A 14,772-nucleotide genomic window follows, 5' to 3' on the forward strand; every position below is an offset into this window, starting at 1 on the left:
TTTAGCTTCTTGCTTTGTTTGTGTTGACATGAAACAAAGGTGAAGAAGTGAGTTTTTCAAAATAAAAGTATATTCTATAACGTTTTATGCTTCAAAAAGTAAAAGTGAGGATAGAAACAGAGGATAAATCTGCCAACAGCAAAATGAATGCATCAGGTGTCCAAACATCAACAGAGGTGTTCAGTTTCTCTTTGGTGGAGCAGTTTTCAGCGTACACAGTTTCACATTAGTTCAGAAGCTTCTGGCTTGTAAGACACAGCTGAGCTGATGTTAATGATGAAGAAACTTCTACTTATATAGGCATCAGGAGGAGCAAGATGACGGAGCAGGGGAGGTTGCGAGGACTGGATCTACCACAGTCTACACCAGCAACCTGGTGATGCTAACCAAGTAGCTGTTACGACTAACTATAACCACAAAACTCCGGAGAAAACTGTCAGTATAAAAACAAGTTCACGGCTATTTCCTGCAGTCTATCTGTCCGCGCTCCTGAACCTGTGAACCAATCAACCTGTCAATCACGACGTAGCCACGCCTCAATGCATACCCTGCTTTATCATCAAATATAAAATCAGGGAGGCCAAAATTTCACAAATGAACATCATACTGCATTGAAAAAGGCTTTAAACTAGCGATTGAGACCATAAACACATTTTGAAAACGTTTACTGAGGTTAGAAATCAAGTGAGAAGTTGGTGAATTCTCCATTGACTTGTATAGAGACGGATGTCCTTTTGACATCGAAGCGGTCGCCCCCTGGTGGCCTTTTGATAGAATGCAGTTTTAAGTTACTTCCGCGTTGGCCTCATTTCAGAGGACCGGAATTCCCCGCCTGGTATAAACGAGCAAATGTTATTTTCACTTTCGTTTAATAACCTGTTTAGATCAGTTTAACCCAGATGTTAGTGACGCTGGTCTCACACTAAATTCTCATTGGCTCAGATGGAGGCTCAGGTCCAACCCTCAGTTAAGCAGTGTGACTCACAAGAGGAGCAGTCCGTGTGTCTCTGGATAAAAACATCTCCGTTGACAGTAAAGTTGTAGATTCAGCAGCTCAGAATGAAGATCTTGGTTTTTCTGGTCCTCCTGGGTCTACACAGCGCAGCAGCAGGTGAGTTAATATATTTATTTGGGTCGGTTAATGGTTTAATAAAAGGCTTTATATGTTTACACATGATGATACGAACTTAAGATTTCTTTCATAGTATTTGATGCCTAGTTATCTGACTTTCTTGCAGATTGTAGAAATGTTTAAAAAGTCACAAACTCATTATGTTAAAGTTCACTTTAAATCCAGACTGAGCAACGCGTTCATTAATCTTATCTAAGTTTATCAGGACTTTTAGATCGAATCGGTCCGAGCGCGTTCTGGACAAAATGACGCAGCAAAATAGTCCAACACATAAAGAAAACAGTGAACATATAACTAAAATACAACAAAACACACTTTTAGCAGCCAATAACGTAATAACGGCCGTTTTTAATGTAGGTAATAAGCTAATAACGTAATAAAATTCCTGAACCAATAACGTAATAACTTTTTGACAATAACGTAATGGGTTATTACGTTACGTTAATGAGTTATTACGTTATTGGTTGGTAATTATGTTATTGGCCTGTTAAAAAAATGTAAAATGTAATAACTGGAGCTGATAACGTAATACTAATATCACTGTATTTAAGTTTCATTTATTGGATATGAAGTGTCACGCTTTCATTGCACTTAGTCTTACTAGTGTGTCCTTTAAATATTTTCTTAAAGACCTGAGCACACACAAACAAACCTCCTACACTCTCTCTTTCTCTCTATTTATTAGTTTGTTTAACTTGATGGTTAGAATGATCTCCAGTCCTTCCTTCTGCTCCTTAGCCTTTCAAGCTACAACTGAAGTGGTAGCACACGTTTGCAAACACAGACAACTGTATGATGTGAAATCTCTGTATCTCATTCTTAAAGATATTCTTTTCCCCTCTAAATCTTAAAGATTGTTTTCTTTCATAGAACCCATAATTGACCACTGGATGGCAATGGATTGACAAATTAGCCAGTCATGTGACTGATATTAGACTTTCTTCACTTGTTTAAACGTCCTTACTTTCTAGCACACATGTTGAAAGCTAATCAGTGATCTAATTTTCTTTCATGAACACAGTTCATTTTGTTGTTAACTATGACAGTTTGATAATATTGGGGTAGTGGATGACTTCTGGCTAATTTTTGGACAAATTGAATGGAATATATGCAATAAACCTTCAGCAGATTAAAAGTGCCTTTCAGTCACTGCATTGGAGCGCTGTAAACGTTTTGGAATTTGAATGGCTACAGAGCAGAAGGCAGGGCGGAGATAATTCTGATCATCAAGTTAAACAAACAAATAGTCTTAATTCTCAGGGAGAGAGGGAGACAGACAGACAGACACTGAGAGAGAGAGAGAGAGAGAGAGAGAGAGAGAGAGAGAGATAATCTGTAATTTGGTGTTCGAATAGTTGTTAAATTGTGTTGTTCAAGACAGAATCATCATTGATATATATATCTGGAGCAACATTTTTTGCATCAATTTAATTTATTAATGATTGACACAACAGGGATTATCAGGAGGATGTACTGTAGCTTATTTTGATTCTGTGCACAGAAAATTATTTTACTTGATGTAAAAGTTATTTATAAAACTGTAATTCAGAAAACTGAAATGATGACATGAACTTTTTCTCACAGTGATTCACTCTCTGAAGTATATCTTCACTGTGTCCTCTCAAGTCCCAAACTTCCCAGAGTTTGTGGTTGTTGGGATGGTTGATGATGTTCAGATACAGCACTATGACAGCATCACCAAGAGACTAGAACCCAAACAGGACTGGGCACACAGAGTCACAGAAGATGATCCACAGTTCTGGGAGAGGCAAACTGCTGGATGTTTGGGTTACCATCAGCTCTTCAAAGGCTACATTGAAACTTTAAAGCATCGTTTCAACCAAACTGGAGGTTTGTTTATGTTTTCATTGTTACTGATAAAATGCTGAGATCTCACTCTGGTTTACTGCAGTCTGTGTATCTGTCTCTCTCTCAGGTGTCCATATTTTCCAGTGGATGGTTGGCTGTGAATGGGACAATGAGACTGGAGAGGTTAGTGGATTCAGACAGGTTGGTTACAATGGGGAAGACTTGCTATCATGGGATGTGAAGACAAATACATGGATCGCTCCAAAACAACAGGCTGTCATCACCAAAAACAATTGGAACAATGACAAAGCACAGTTGGCATATTATAAGCACACCATCAACCAGGAGTTACCTTACTGGCTGAAGATGTTAATGAACTATGGGAGGAGCTCTCTGATGAGAACAGGTAGAATCACATGACCTGATGTAGTTTCATAAACACAACAATGTTAATATGCCTCCTCTGTTTCTAACTTACAGTAACATTACAAAAAATATGAACCAACACACAGAGACCTGCTGAGTCTCAGTTTACACACATTTCTCTTTCATTTTCTTTCTCACCTCTCTTCATCTCTCTAACTCCATCCTCCTTTATCACATTTTCTCTCTGTCATTCTTTCACATATTTATCACATCTTTTCCTCCATTGTCCACCAGGTACCAAATGTTTTAGATTTTAAGAAGTCAGTCTTGTGAAGTATTCCTCAGTGTGAGATCCAGTATAACTACAGAACAATGTTGAGATTTTGTGTTTTTATTATAACTCTGATGTGTGAAAAACAAATTCAACCAATAACCATAATTCAAATTCCAAACAACAACAATAATAATAGACAGTAGAAATAATAATAAATAAACTATAAACAGCACATTATCTTTCGAAGCCCACATCAATAACGTTACTCGGACTGCATACTTCCATCTACGTAACATCAATCGTCTCACCAACCTGCACCGCTACCCTGGTAAACACCCTGATCACATCCTGTCTGGACTACTGTAACTCTCTACTCTTTGCTCGTACAGAACGCAGCCGCTCGTATCATAACCAGAACCCCCTCTATTGAACACATCACTCCTGCCCTGCAGCAACTTCATTGGCTCCCTATCAAATCCCGCATTGACTTTAAGATTCTACTCCTCACTTACAAGATCCTTCACAACCTGGCACCATCATATCTGTCGGAACTGATTCACATCTACACACCTTCCCGAACTCTCCGATCCTCCTCTGCCAACCAGCTCTTTGCCCCATCTGCCAACTTAACTACCATGGGGTCAAGAGTCTTCAGCTGATCTGCCCCCCGCCTTTCGAACTCTCTCCCACCAGACATTTGCACTTCTAACTATGTCTCCACCTTTAAATCCCGCCTGAAAACGCGCCTATTCAGAGTGGCATACTCTGTCTCACACTAACTATGCAATCACGTTCTTGTTTATTTATTGTACTGATGCACTTTGTAGTCACATTCATATTTATTCTTTATCTTTGCACTAAATGTTACCTGATTTATATTGTTTGATGTACTGTTGTTGTGTTTTATGTGCCTTGTAAGGTGTCCTTGAGTGCTTTGAAAGGCGCCTTTAAATAAAATACATTATTATTATTATTATTATTAAACTGTCTTTGTCTTGTCTCTCCAGACCTTCCCTCAGTATCTCTCCTCCAGAAGACTCCCTCCTCTCCAGTCAGCTGCTTCGCTACAGGTTTCTACCCTGACAGAGCCGAGATATTCTGGAGGAAAGATGGAGAGGAGCTTCATGAGAATGTGGAACTTGGAGAGATCCTCCCCAACCATGATGGATCCTTCCAGATGAGTGTTGACCTGGACCTTTCATCAGTCAGACCTGAAGACTGGAGGAGGTACGAATGTGTGTTTCATCTCTCTGGTGTGAAGTACGACATCATCACCAAACTGGATAAAACATCGATTCAGACAAACTGGGGCAAGACTGGTGATGGAAGAGATGGAGGTGAGAAACACATTTAGTTTGGTTTCATCTGATTTGAATTGTCTTGTGATTGATCGGGTTGTTTGTCTCCTTCAGTGTTTTCTTTAGTTGTTTGTCTCTGTTTTCTTAGTCATCTAGATTTTATTTGTCTCTTTGGACGTCAGAAGAATTCATGAGAAGTTTTTAATCTGTTTTATTTTTCCAAATGAAGGATATTTCCACATGTCAACCAAGCCTCCTCTAACATCTACTTCTTTATTTCTGTTTTCCCCTCACACAAGTGCTCTTACAGCGGTTGAAGGCACCTTTATTTATTAAATATTAACACAAGTTTAGATTTAGCCTGTCAAAGCATAATTATGTTAAACCCTGTAACACAGTTTTCATCAGGTCAGTATTGTAATATAAATACTAAAATACAAACAGTAATGTTTTACACGTCTGTGTTTCTGTTCAAACTAATGAGATTACTGTAAAACTTTGTGGTTTTAACTCCCAACACTGATTGTTCACTAAAACACACTCAGCATCAGCAGGTTTCTCTTCTTCTTTTGACTTCCTTTTGGAAACTTAAATGACTAAGATGAATTTTCTGTTTTGGTTCTTCAGGTTTCCCTCTTGGTGCTGTTATCGGAGGTGTTGTTGTACTGCTGCTCCTGGTAGTCGGCATCACTGGATACTTCCACTGGAAAAAATAAGAAGAAGGGAAAGGAAGGTGAGAGAGAAAATATGTTTTTACTTCTATTTTTTTTTTTACTTCACAGATGTACATACATACATGTATATATATATATATATATGTATGTGTATATATATACACACACACACACACATGTATGTGCTATTGTTTTGGCAATAATGTTTTTATAACATCATATATTTTACATCTGGTGATACAAAGTCCATAAAGTATAAATATTTGACATATAATTAGTTGACATATCTGGTAATAGAATTTTCATAAATTCTGAATAAATAAATGTGACATTTTTTATTATTACTTTACAACATTATGAGACAAAAACCAGAGGACTCAAATGCACAACTCAGTAAGAATCAGGCAGCGTGCGCTCATTAAAGGTAGACAAGACATTCTGGAAAAGGAGAACGGGGAGACGCAGGGTTTTATACATGCAGACAGGGGAGACAATGAGACACAGGTGCTCCACATTAGAGCTGGACAGGAAGTGAAGTGACCTGAAAAGGAAGACAAGACATGACAAACATTGAATAAAGATATTTGAAAAATACTGAGAGATGTTAAACTCCCATGATAAAACTCTTCAAATCAAATCAAATAATGTTTTATTTTTGCAGCTTCAGATGCATCATCATCATCATCATCATCATCATCATCATCATCATCATCATCATCATCGTCATCCACTGAAGTTCCAGTTCCTGATGGTAAGTACTTCATTATGTCAAATTAGCTGATTGAACCAAATATATATATGATACAACTAAAACTCTCTCAAACTGTTTTTTAAAGGTGAAAACACAGTTTAGACATGAACTTGTGATCAGGGTGGATTCAGTGATTTTGGGGCCTCACACAAACGCTGACTTTAGTTTTTTATCGTTTCTCAAACTCATGTTGGTAGTGGCAGTGGAAGAAGTACTCCAAACTTTTATCTGAAGTAAAACTATTAGACATTTATTTATATTACACAATAAAAGTACTGTAAAAGTTTTTCATTCAACGTGTATAAGTGAAGAGTTAAAGAGAGAGAGGTAATATTAACACAAGTAAACTTACTTTAATTTTAAGTGTTTAATTCTGGATAGTTTTATGAATAATAATGCATCATATTTTAATTGTTTTGTTTTGTGAGTAAAATAGATAAATATATATATATATAACACGTTGTTTGTCTGTTTATCATCTTAACAGGAAACCAGACAAGATCAGAAGAGGAAGATGAACTCCAGTAATTATTTCTTTTTTTCCCCATTCCTGCTTCATTCCTGCTGTGACTGCTGTTAAATGAAGGTTGTTTTCTGTTACATGTGTGACAGTCGTAGCTAGAAGCATCACTTTCCTTCACTGTGTGAGTTAAACTCATCTGGAGAGAAGTGATGCAGCTGTCCAGCTGTTTCTGCAGATGTTTTGTAAGTGATTTATTTTGTCACTGCAGCAGCTTCCAGAGACCAAAAACATGAGCAGAGAAACAAGAAAGAGCTCAGAGTCACATCATGTTTGATTCTTAATGTCCATAAACAGAATCTGGTGTTTGAATTTATACTCAGCTATGAATATTTGGCTAAACTGAAGCAGACTTTGGTTGAACACTGTTCTTGTTGGAGGCCAATGTGTCATGTCATTGTGCAGCAGGTCAAATCTCTCTCTGATGGTGTGTAAATGATGTTGAATCTGTACAGATGTTTACAGTGGTGTTAACTTTACAGTCAGCTTCTTTTTGTTTTTATTGTACAGTTTTACACAGTGAGCTGGATTTTGTTCTTCACTTTTACACCAAATATTATGTGTAGATAGTAAATTATTGAAGCTGAAAACTTTTTATTATCATGTCTCTCTAATCTGTTTTATTTATTTGTCATTTTTCCTTGGTACCTATTCTGTCATTATTATTATTGAGGATATTGGTGTAAATGTAAATTGTACAGATAAGTGTTTTATAAATGAATAAAAAGCCTCTGGAAACCCAGTGAAGACGTGTCTGTTTATTTGAGCTCCACAGTTTAAGGTATTTTCAAGAGTTCCGGTTTGTTAAAGGTTTTATTTTGTTTCAAGAGGCAGTGACACTGTTCAGTAACACTGAACACATTTTCAATGGATTTCATTTTACTTAATTTCTCCTAATTTAATGAATAAATATGACCAGAGTAATTCATGATTATAATGTTTTTATTATTTTATTTTATAGAGTCAGATGTCCTCAGGTGGTTTCCCATCAACAGCTCAGAGGACAGGCTGTTTAAACTGCTTTCATACATCTAATTATATAACAACATGGTATCGCTGCACACACTGATCTGTTTTAAATAAATCTCTTTTTAATGAATTACAGAAACTACTGCTGCACATTAACTGGAGTGTTGAACCTCTAGAGGGAAACATTCACCTCATTTAGTCACTGTAACACCAATAAAACCACATTGTTTGATGTTGATATTTTTGATCAGGACTGTTTTCAACCCCAGAACATCCACACAGAACAATAAAAGAAGAATAACACATTACTGCAGCCCCACAACCTCCAGAGTGCTGATCTGGAGCTGACAGTGACCTCTGACCTCCCAGAAAGTGAACACATCTCTGCACATTATATGACATTAACCTACAAAACATTGTATGTTATATTACAAGTATTATTATATGTGTTGTAACAGGACTTCCATGAACTAACAAACCCAAAATAAAGCATGCATGCCTCTCCACTCTCTATAATTTGGGTAAAAACGAGCAAATGTCTCTCATTTTCATTAAAAATCTGTTCAAGTCAATTTAACCCAGATTTAAGTGACGCTGGTCTAATACTAAATTCTCATTGGCTCAGGTGAGTGTATTTACCTGTCCAACCCTCAGTTAAGCAGTGTGACTCACAAGAGGAGCAGTCCGTGTGTCTCTTGATAAAAAACATTACAACAGTAAAGTTGTAGATTCTGCAGTTCAGAATGAAGATCTTGTTTTTTCTGATCCTCCTGGGTCTACACAGCGCAGCAGCAGGTGAGTTAATATATTTTGAGTCGGTTAATGGTTTAATAAAAGGCTTTATGTTTATGCATCGTGATACGAACTTAAGATTTCTTTCATAGTATTTGATGTGAAATTCTGACTTCCTTGCAGATTGTATTAGTATTTAAAAAGTCACAAACTCATTATGTTAAAGTTCACTTTAAATCCAGTCTGAGCAACGCGTTCATTAATCTTATCTAAATTAATCAGGTCTTTCAGATCGACTCGGTCGAAAATAATCCAACACACTATAAATAAAGAAAACAGTGAACATAGAACTAAAATACAACTAAACACACTTTTAGCAGCAAATAACCTAATAACGGCCGATGTTAATGTAATAAGCCAATCACGTAATAAAAGTACTGAACCAATAACGTAATAACTTTTTGCCAATAACATAATGAGTTATTACGTTATTGGTTGGTTATTATGTTATTGGCATTTACAAATGTAATAACTGGAGCTGATAACGTTATAATATACTAATATCACTTTATTTAAGTTTCATCTATTGGATATGAAGTGTCACGCTTTCATTGCACTTAGTAGTAGTGTGTCCTTTAAATATTGTCTTAAAGACCTGAGCACACACAAACAAACCCCTTACACTCTCTCTTTCTCTGTATTTATTTGTTTGTTTAACTTGATGGTTAGAATGATCTCCAGTCCTTCCTTCTGCTCCTTAGCCTTTCAAGCTACAAATGAAGTGGTAGCACACGTTTGCAAACACAGACAACTGTATGATGTGAAATCTCTGTATCTCACTCTTAAAGATATCCATTTTTGTCCCCTTAAATCTTAAAGATTGTTTTCTTTCATAGAACCCATAATTGACCACTGGATGGCAATGGATTGACAAATTAGCCAGTCATGTGACTGATATTAGACTTTCTTCTCTTGTTTAAACGTCCTTACTTTCTAGCACACATGTTGAAAGCTAATCAGTGATCTTATTTTCTTTAATGAACACAGTTCATTTTGTTGTTAACTATGACATTTTGATAATATTGGGGTAGTGGATGACTTCTGGCTAATTTTGTGAAAATGAATGGACAAATTGAGCGAGAGAGAGAGAGAGAGAGAGAGAGAGAGAGAGAGAGAGAGAGAGAGAGAGAGAGAGAGAGAGAGAATGCTTTCATAGTGCCCATTTTCATGGCTTTATCTGTAATTTGGTGATCAAATAGTTGTTAAATTGAGTTGTTTAAGTAAAAATGCACGAATGTGCAATAATATACGGGTTTAATATTTAATATCAAACTATATGTGTTGTTCAAGACGGAATCATCATTAATATATATATCTGGAGCAACATTTTACATCAATTGATGGATGTACTGTAGTTTCTTCTGATTCTGTGCACAGAACATTATTTTATTTGATCTAAAAAGTTATTTATAAAACTTTAATTCAGAAAACTGAAATGATGACATTAACTTTTTCTTACAGTGATTCACTCTCTGAAGTATATCTTGACTATGTCCTCTCAAGTCCCAAACTTCCCAGAGTTTGTGCTGGTTGGGATGGTTGATGATGTTCAGATACATCACTATGACAGCAACACCAGGAGACTACAACCCAAACAGGACTGGATGAACAGGGTCACAGAAGATAATCCACAGTTCTGGGAGTGGCAAACTGCCAGAGGTTTGGATACCCATCAAATCTTCAAAGGCTACATTGAAACTTTAAAGCATCGCTTCAACCAAACTGGAGGTTTGTTTATGTTCACTGATAAAATGCTGAGATCTCACTCTGGTTTACTGCAGTCTGAGTCTCTGTCTCTCTCTCAGGTGTCCATATTTTCCAGTGGGTGCTTGGCTGTGAATGGGACGATGACACTGGAGAGGTTAGTGGATTCAGACAGGTTGGTTACGATGGAGAAGACTTCATATCGTGGGATGTGAAGACAAATACATGGATCGCTCCAAAACAACAGGCTGTTATCACCAAAAACAGTTGGAACAATGACAAAGAACGGTTGGCATTGTATAAGTACTCCATCACCCGGGAGTTCCCTGACTTGCTGAAGAAGTTTGTGAACTATGGGAGGAGCTCTCTGATGAGAACAGGTAGAATCACATGACCTGATGTAGTTTCATGAACACAACAATGTTAATATGCCTCCTCTGTTTCTAACTTACAGTAACATTACAATAAATATGAACCAACACACAGAGACCTGCTGAGTCTCAGTTTACACACATTTCTCTTTCATTTTCTTTCTCACCTCTCTTCCCTCCTCCTTTACCACATTTTCTCTGTAACTCCCACATTTTTCACCATCTTTTTACTCCATTTTCTCTCCTCTTTCTAATCTAGTCTCTCACTCCTCACCTGTCTTTATCTGTCTTTCTTCTCCTCTGTTCCTCCCTCCTTTTATTAATCACATTTCAGTAATGATAATAATAATAAACAATACTAATAAAGGAACTATACACTGTATTTGTCTTTACTCTCCAGAGCTTCCCTCAGTGTCTCTCCTCCAGAAGACTCCCTCCTCTCCAGTCAGCTGCTTCGCTACAGGTTTCTACCCTGACAGAGCCGAGATATTCTGGAGGAAAGATGGAGAGGAGCTTCATGAGAATGTGGAACTTGGAGAGATCCTCCCCAACCATGATGGATCCTTCCAGATGAATGTTGACCTGAACCTTTCATCAGTCACACCTGAAGACTGGAGGAGGTACGAATGTGTGTTTCATCTCTCTGGTGTGAAGGACGACATCATCACCAAACTGGACAAAGCTGTGATCAGATCTAATGAAGGTAAGACTGGAATCAGAAGTGATGGAGGTGAGAAACACATTTAGTTTAGTTTCATCTGATTTGAATTGTCTTGTGATTGATCGGGTTATTTGTCTCCTTCAGTGTTTCCTATAGTTGTTTGTCTCTGTTTTCTTAGTCATTTAGATTTTATTTGTCTCTTTGGACGTCAGAAGAATTCATGAGGAGTTTTTAATCTGTTTTATTTTTCCAAATGAAGGATATTTCCACATGTCAGAGCATCAAGCCTCCTCTAACATCTACTTCTTTATTTCTGTTTTCTCTTCACACAAGTGCTCTTACAGCAGTTGAAGGCATCTTTATTTATTAGATATTTACACAAGTTTGATCCATTAAATGATGAAAGAGTGAGATAAACTAAGTTAAATGTTCTGTTTTGGTTCTTCAGGGTTCCCTCTTGGTGCTGCTATCGGAGGTGTTGTTGTACTGCTGCTCCTGGTAATCGGCATCGTTGGATTCTTCCTCTGGAAGAAGAACAAGAAGGAAAAGGAAGGTGAGAGAGAAATGATGTTTACTTCACAGATGTATTTAATATACATGTGTGTGTTATTGTTTTGGTGTTAATGTTATTATAACATCATATATTTTACTTCTGGTGATAAAAAGTCCATAAAGTGTAAATATGTGATTAAAGATTAGTTGACATATTGTAATAATGACACAGATAGTTCTCTCTTTGTGTTCTTTCATAAATTCTCAATAAATAACTTTGTGATGATTTTTCTGTATTTCAGGGTTTCAACCTGCTAACAGTAAGTATTTTAAATATTAAATGTTTGATAGTTTTTTCAGCTTTTTCTTGTAATATTTGGATGTTATTTGACATTATATGAATATATTTTAAAATAATGAAAGATATTAAAATGTAAATATGAACAACTTGACAGAAAGTCAGGTGTTAGTAATTCTTCACTCATGTTCAGTTTTGTCTCTCATGATGAAACTCTTCATATCAAATCAAAATGTTTTTCTTTTTGCAGCTAAAGATGTTTCATCATCATCATTGTCATCATCAGTTGAAGTTCAAAATACTGGATTATGACCGTGAGTACATCATCATGTCATTTTAGTTTAATGAACTAAACATTTTAAAGGTGAAAACACAGTTTAAACATAAACTTGTGATCAGGGGTGAAATCAGTGATTTGACGCCCCAGACAAACGCTGACTTTATTTACTTTTGATCTTTTCTCAAAGTCATGTTGGTATTGGCAGTGGAAGAAGAAATACTCAAACTCTGAAATAAAACTAATAACTATTAAGAGTATATTCCTTCATACTACACAGGAAGGTACTGTACAAGTTTTCAGTCCTGAATTCAAATTGTAAAAGTAAAGAGTGAAAGAGAGAAAAGTATTATTACTACAGTGTACTTAAACTAACCCTAATTTGAACAGTTGTATATAATTCTCGTTAGTTTAATCAATAATAATGCATCATATTTTAATAGTTGTATTTTGTGAGTAAAATCTGAATGTGTAACGTAACCAGCAACATTTTATGTGTCAGGTTATTTTTCGGGGTTCAACAAGTTAGAATAGTAAAATGAGTCAATATTTTTCATATCCAAACATCATAATACATCTAAAGCTGTTTGAGGCCCTTTTAGTTGGGGGCCCCAGACAGTTGCCTTACTTGCCTGATGATAAAGTCCACCAGGTACCAAATGTTTTAGATTTAAGAAGTCAGTCTAATTAAGTATTTCTCAGTGTGAGATCCAGTATAACTACAGAAAATTGCTGACATGTTGTTTTTTTAAATTATAACTCTGATGTCTGACAAACAAATTCAACCATTTACCAAAATTAACCCATAAATATCTCACACTGAATGACATGAAACAAACTTCATTATATGAACACCAACAGACTGGTTTCCTGTCATCTTGACAGGAAACCAGTGAAGGTGAGAAGAGGAAGATGAACTTAAATAAATGACTGTGACCTCAAAAAGTATTTTTAACAGAATTTCTGCTTCTGGTTTAGAACAAAGGGCAACATTTCACAAATCTTCTTTAATTGAAGACTGAGATTGAAATAATTGAACCTGTTGTTTCATCTTTAATCATAATTTACTGTGTTTACCTGCATTCCTGCTTCATTCCTGCTTCATTCCTGTGCCGCGACTGCTGTTAAATGCAGATTGTCTTCTGTTAAACGTGTGACACCATCATCAAAACACTAAATGAGGCAATATCTTTTGGAAGAATGGTGTTCATCCCTCCAGTAGAGTTCACTGACTAATAGAATCAATACTAAGGAGCATTAAAGCTGTTCTAGCAGCAGGTGCTGGCCCAACACCTTATTAAGACACTTAATGTTGGGTTTTCCTCTAATTTGTAACCTGTCTGCATGAATAAGACAATGCAAAAAATCCTGCAAATATGATGTTCATTGGTGTTTCCTTACATGCTTCTTAACTATTGATTTCTGTGTTAATTTAGTCAGTAACACTGGTAAAGACCTACATGTTTTCATTGTTTCATATACTACTGTACATTTAACAATATTAGTGTTTGCCTTGGGGAGTGAAAATCGGTCAGTCTGGTGATGTGTGTGTGACTCTAAACTGTGTTTCAATTGACTGTGATGATTTCATCTTTCAGTGTAAAGAGAAGAGAGAACTGGAGTGATATGATCCACCTTCTTGGTCTTGGTGAGGACTCGATCAGCTGCAGCTGTTACAGCAGTTGAGTTTACTGAAGATAAATGCATGGACAAGTGTTTCCAAATCCTATTGATACATTGATATATTTTTGAAAGAGAAAACAGAAACAGACAGACGACTGAACAAAACTTATCCTGGCCATTGAAACTACACTCATCACTTGCGGCTCCTTTGTTATTATATTTTTGATCAACTGACATGTTATATTTGGGGAACAAACGTTGATACACTACAGTATTCATCCAAAAGAGTATTTTTTTTGTATAATTACATCTTTAAAGTATGTTGTCTTATTTAAAAATTCTTTATTAGCCTAATACACTAAAGTACAACCTTTAGTCACAGTCCTTTAAAAAGAATTAGTGTCAAAATGTTTCACTTCAATAAAATAATAGAAGTCTATCCTGCTTGAAAGCTATTAACACCATTTCATTAATTACATTTGTGTCAGTGGTTTTATCTTGTTGAGTAATGTTTTAATACTTTAATCATTCCTGTTTCTTTTGACCTCAGCGTGAAGTTTCATTGTGAAAATAAACCAGAGTTCCTTTAATACTGTCCAGTGTGATTATTACTACATATGTAATAAATGAATAAATGAGACATTGAATAACCTTTGACCTCGGGTCCTGATGTCTGCAGAGACCAGGCGGGGAGTTCCGGTCCTCTGAAATGATGCCAACGCGGAAGTAACTTAAACTGCATTCTATAAAAAGGCCACCAG

The 14,772-nt window shown here is 36.3% G+C and overlaps 2 protein-coding genes across 2 annotated transcripts in view; both read left to right on the plus strand.

Annotated features, from left to right (window-relative positions):
- Positions 1–1,044: 1,044 nt before the first annotated feature.
- LOC133996487 (major histocompatibility complex class I-related gene protein-like) overlaps positions 1,045–14,772 on the plus strand; it is a 70,859-nt gene continuing 57,131 nt past the window's right edge. The window contains exon 1 of the mRNA XM_062436073.1: positions 1,045–1,111. Within this exon, the coding sequence (XP_062292057.1) occupies positions 1,060–1,111 (52 nt within the window). The 5' untranslated portion in view covers positions 1,045–1,059. The remainder of the gene's footprint in view (positions 1,112–14,772) is intronic.
- Positions 8,537–10,683, plus strand: LOC133996510 (class I histocompatibility antigen, F10 alpha chain-like). The gene is made up of 3 exons (XM_062436099.1): positions 8,537–8,588; positions 10,047–10,313; positions 10,391–10,683. Exons 1-3 carry the CDS (start codon positions 8,537–8,539, stop codon positions 10,681–10,683), a joined length of 612 nt encoding a protein of 203 aa, XP_062292083.1.

Source organism: Scomber scombrus, chromosome 16 (assembly GCF_963691925.1).
Source record: "Scomber scombrus chromosome 16, fScoSco1.1, whole genome shotgun sequence".
Taxonomy (NCBI): Eukaryota; Metazoa; Chordata; class Actinopteri; order Scombriformes; family Scombridae; genus Scomber; species Scomber scombrus.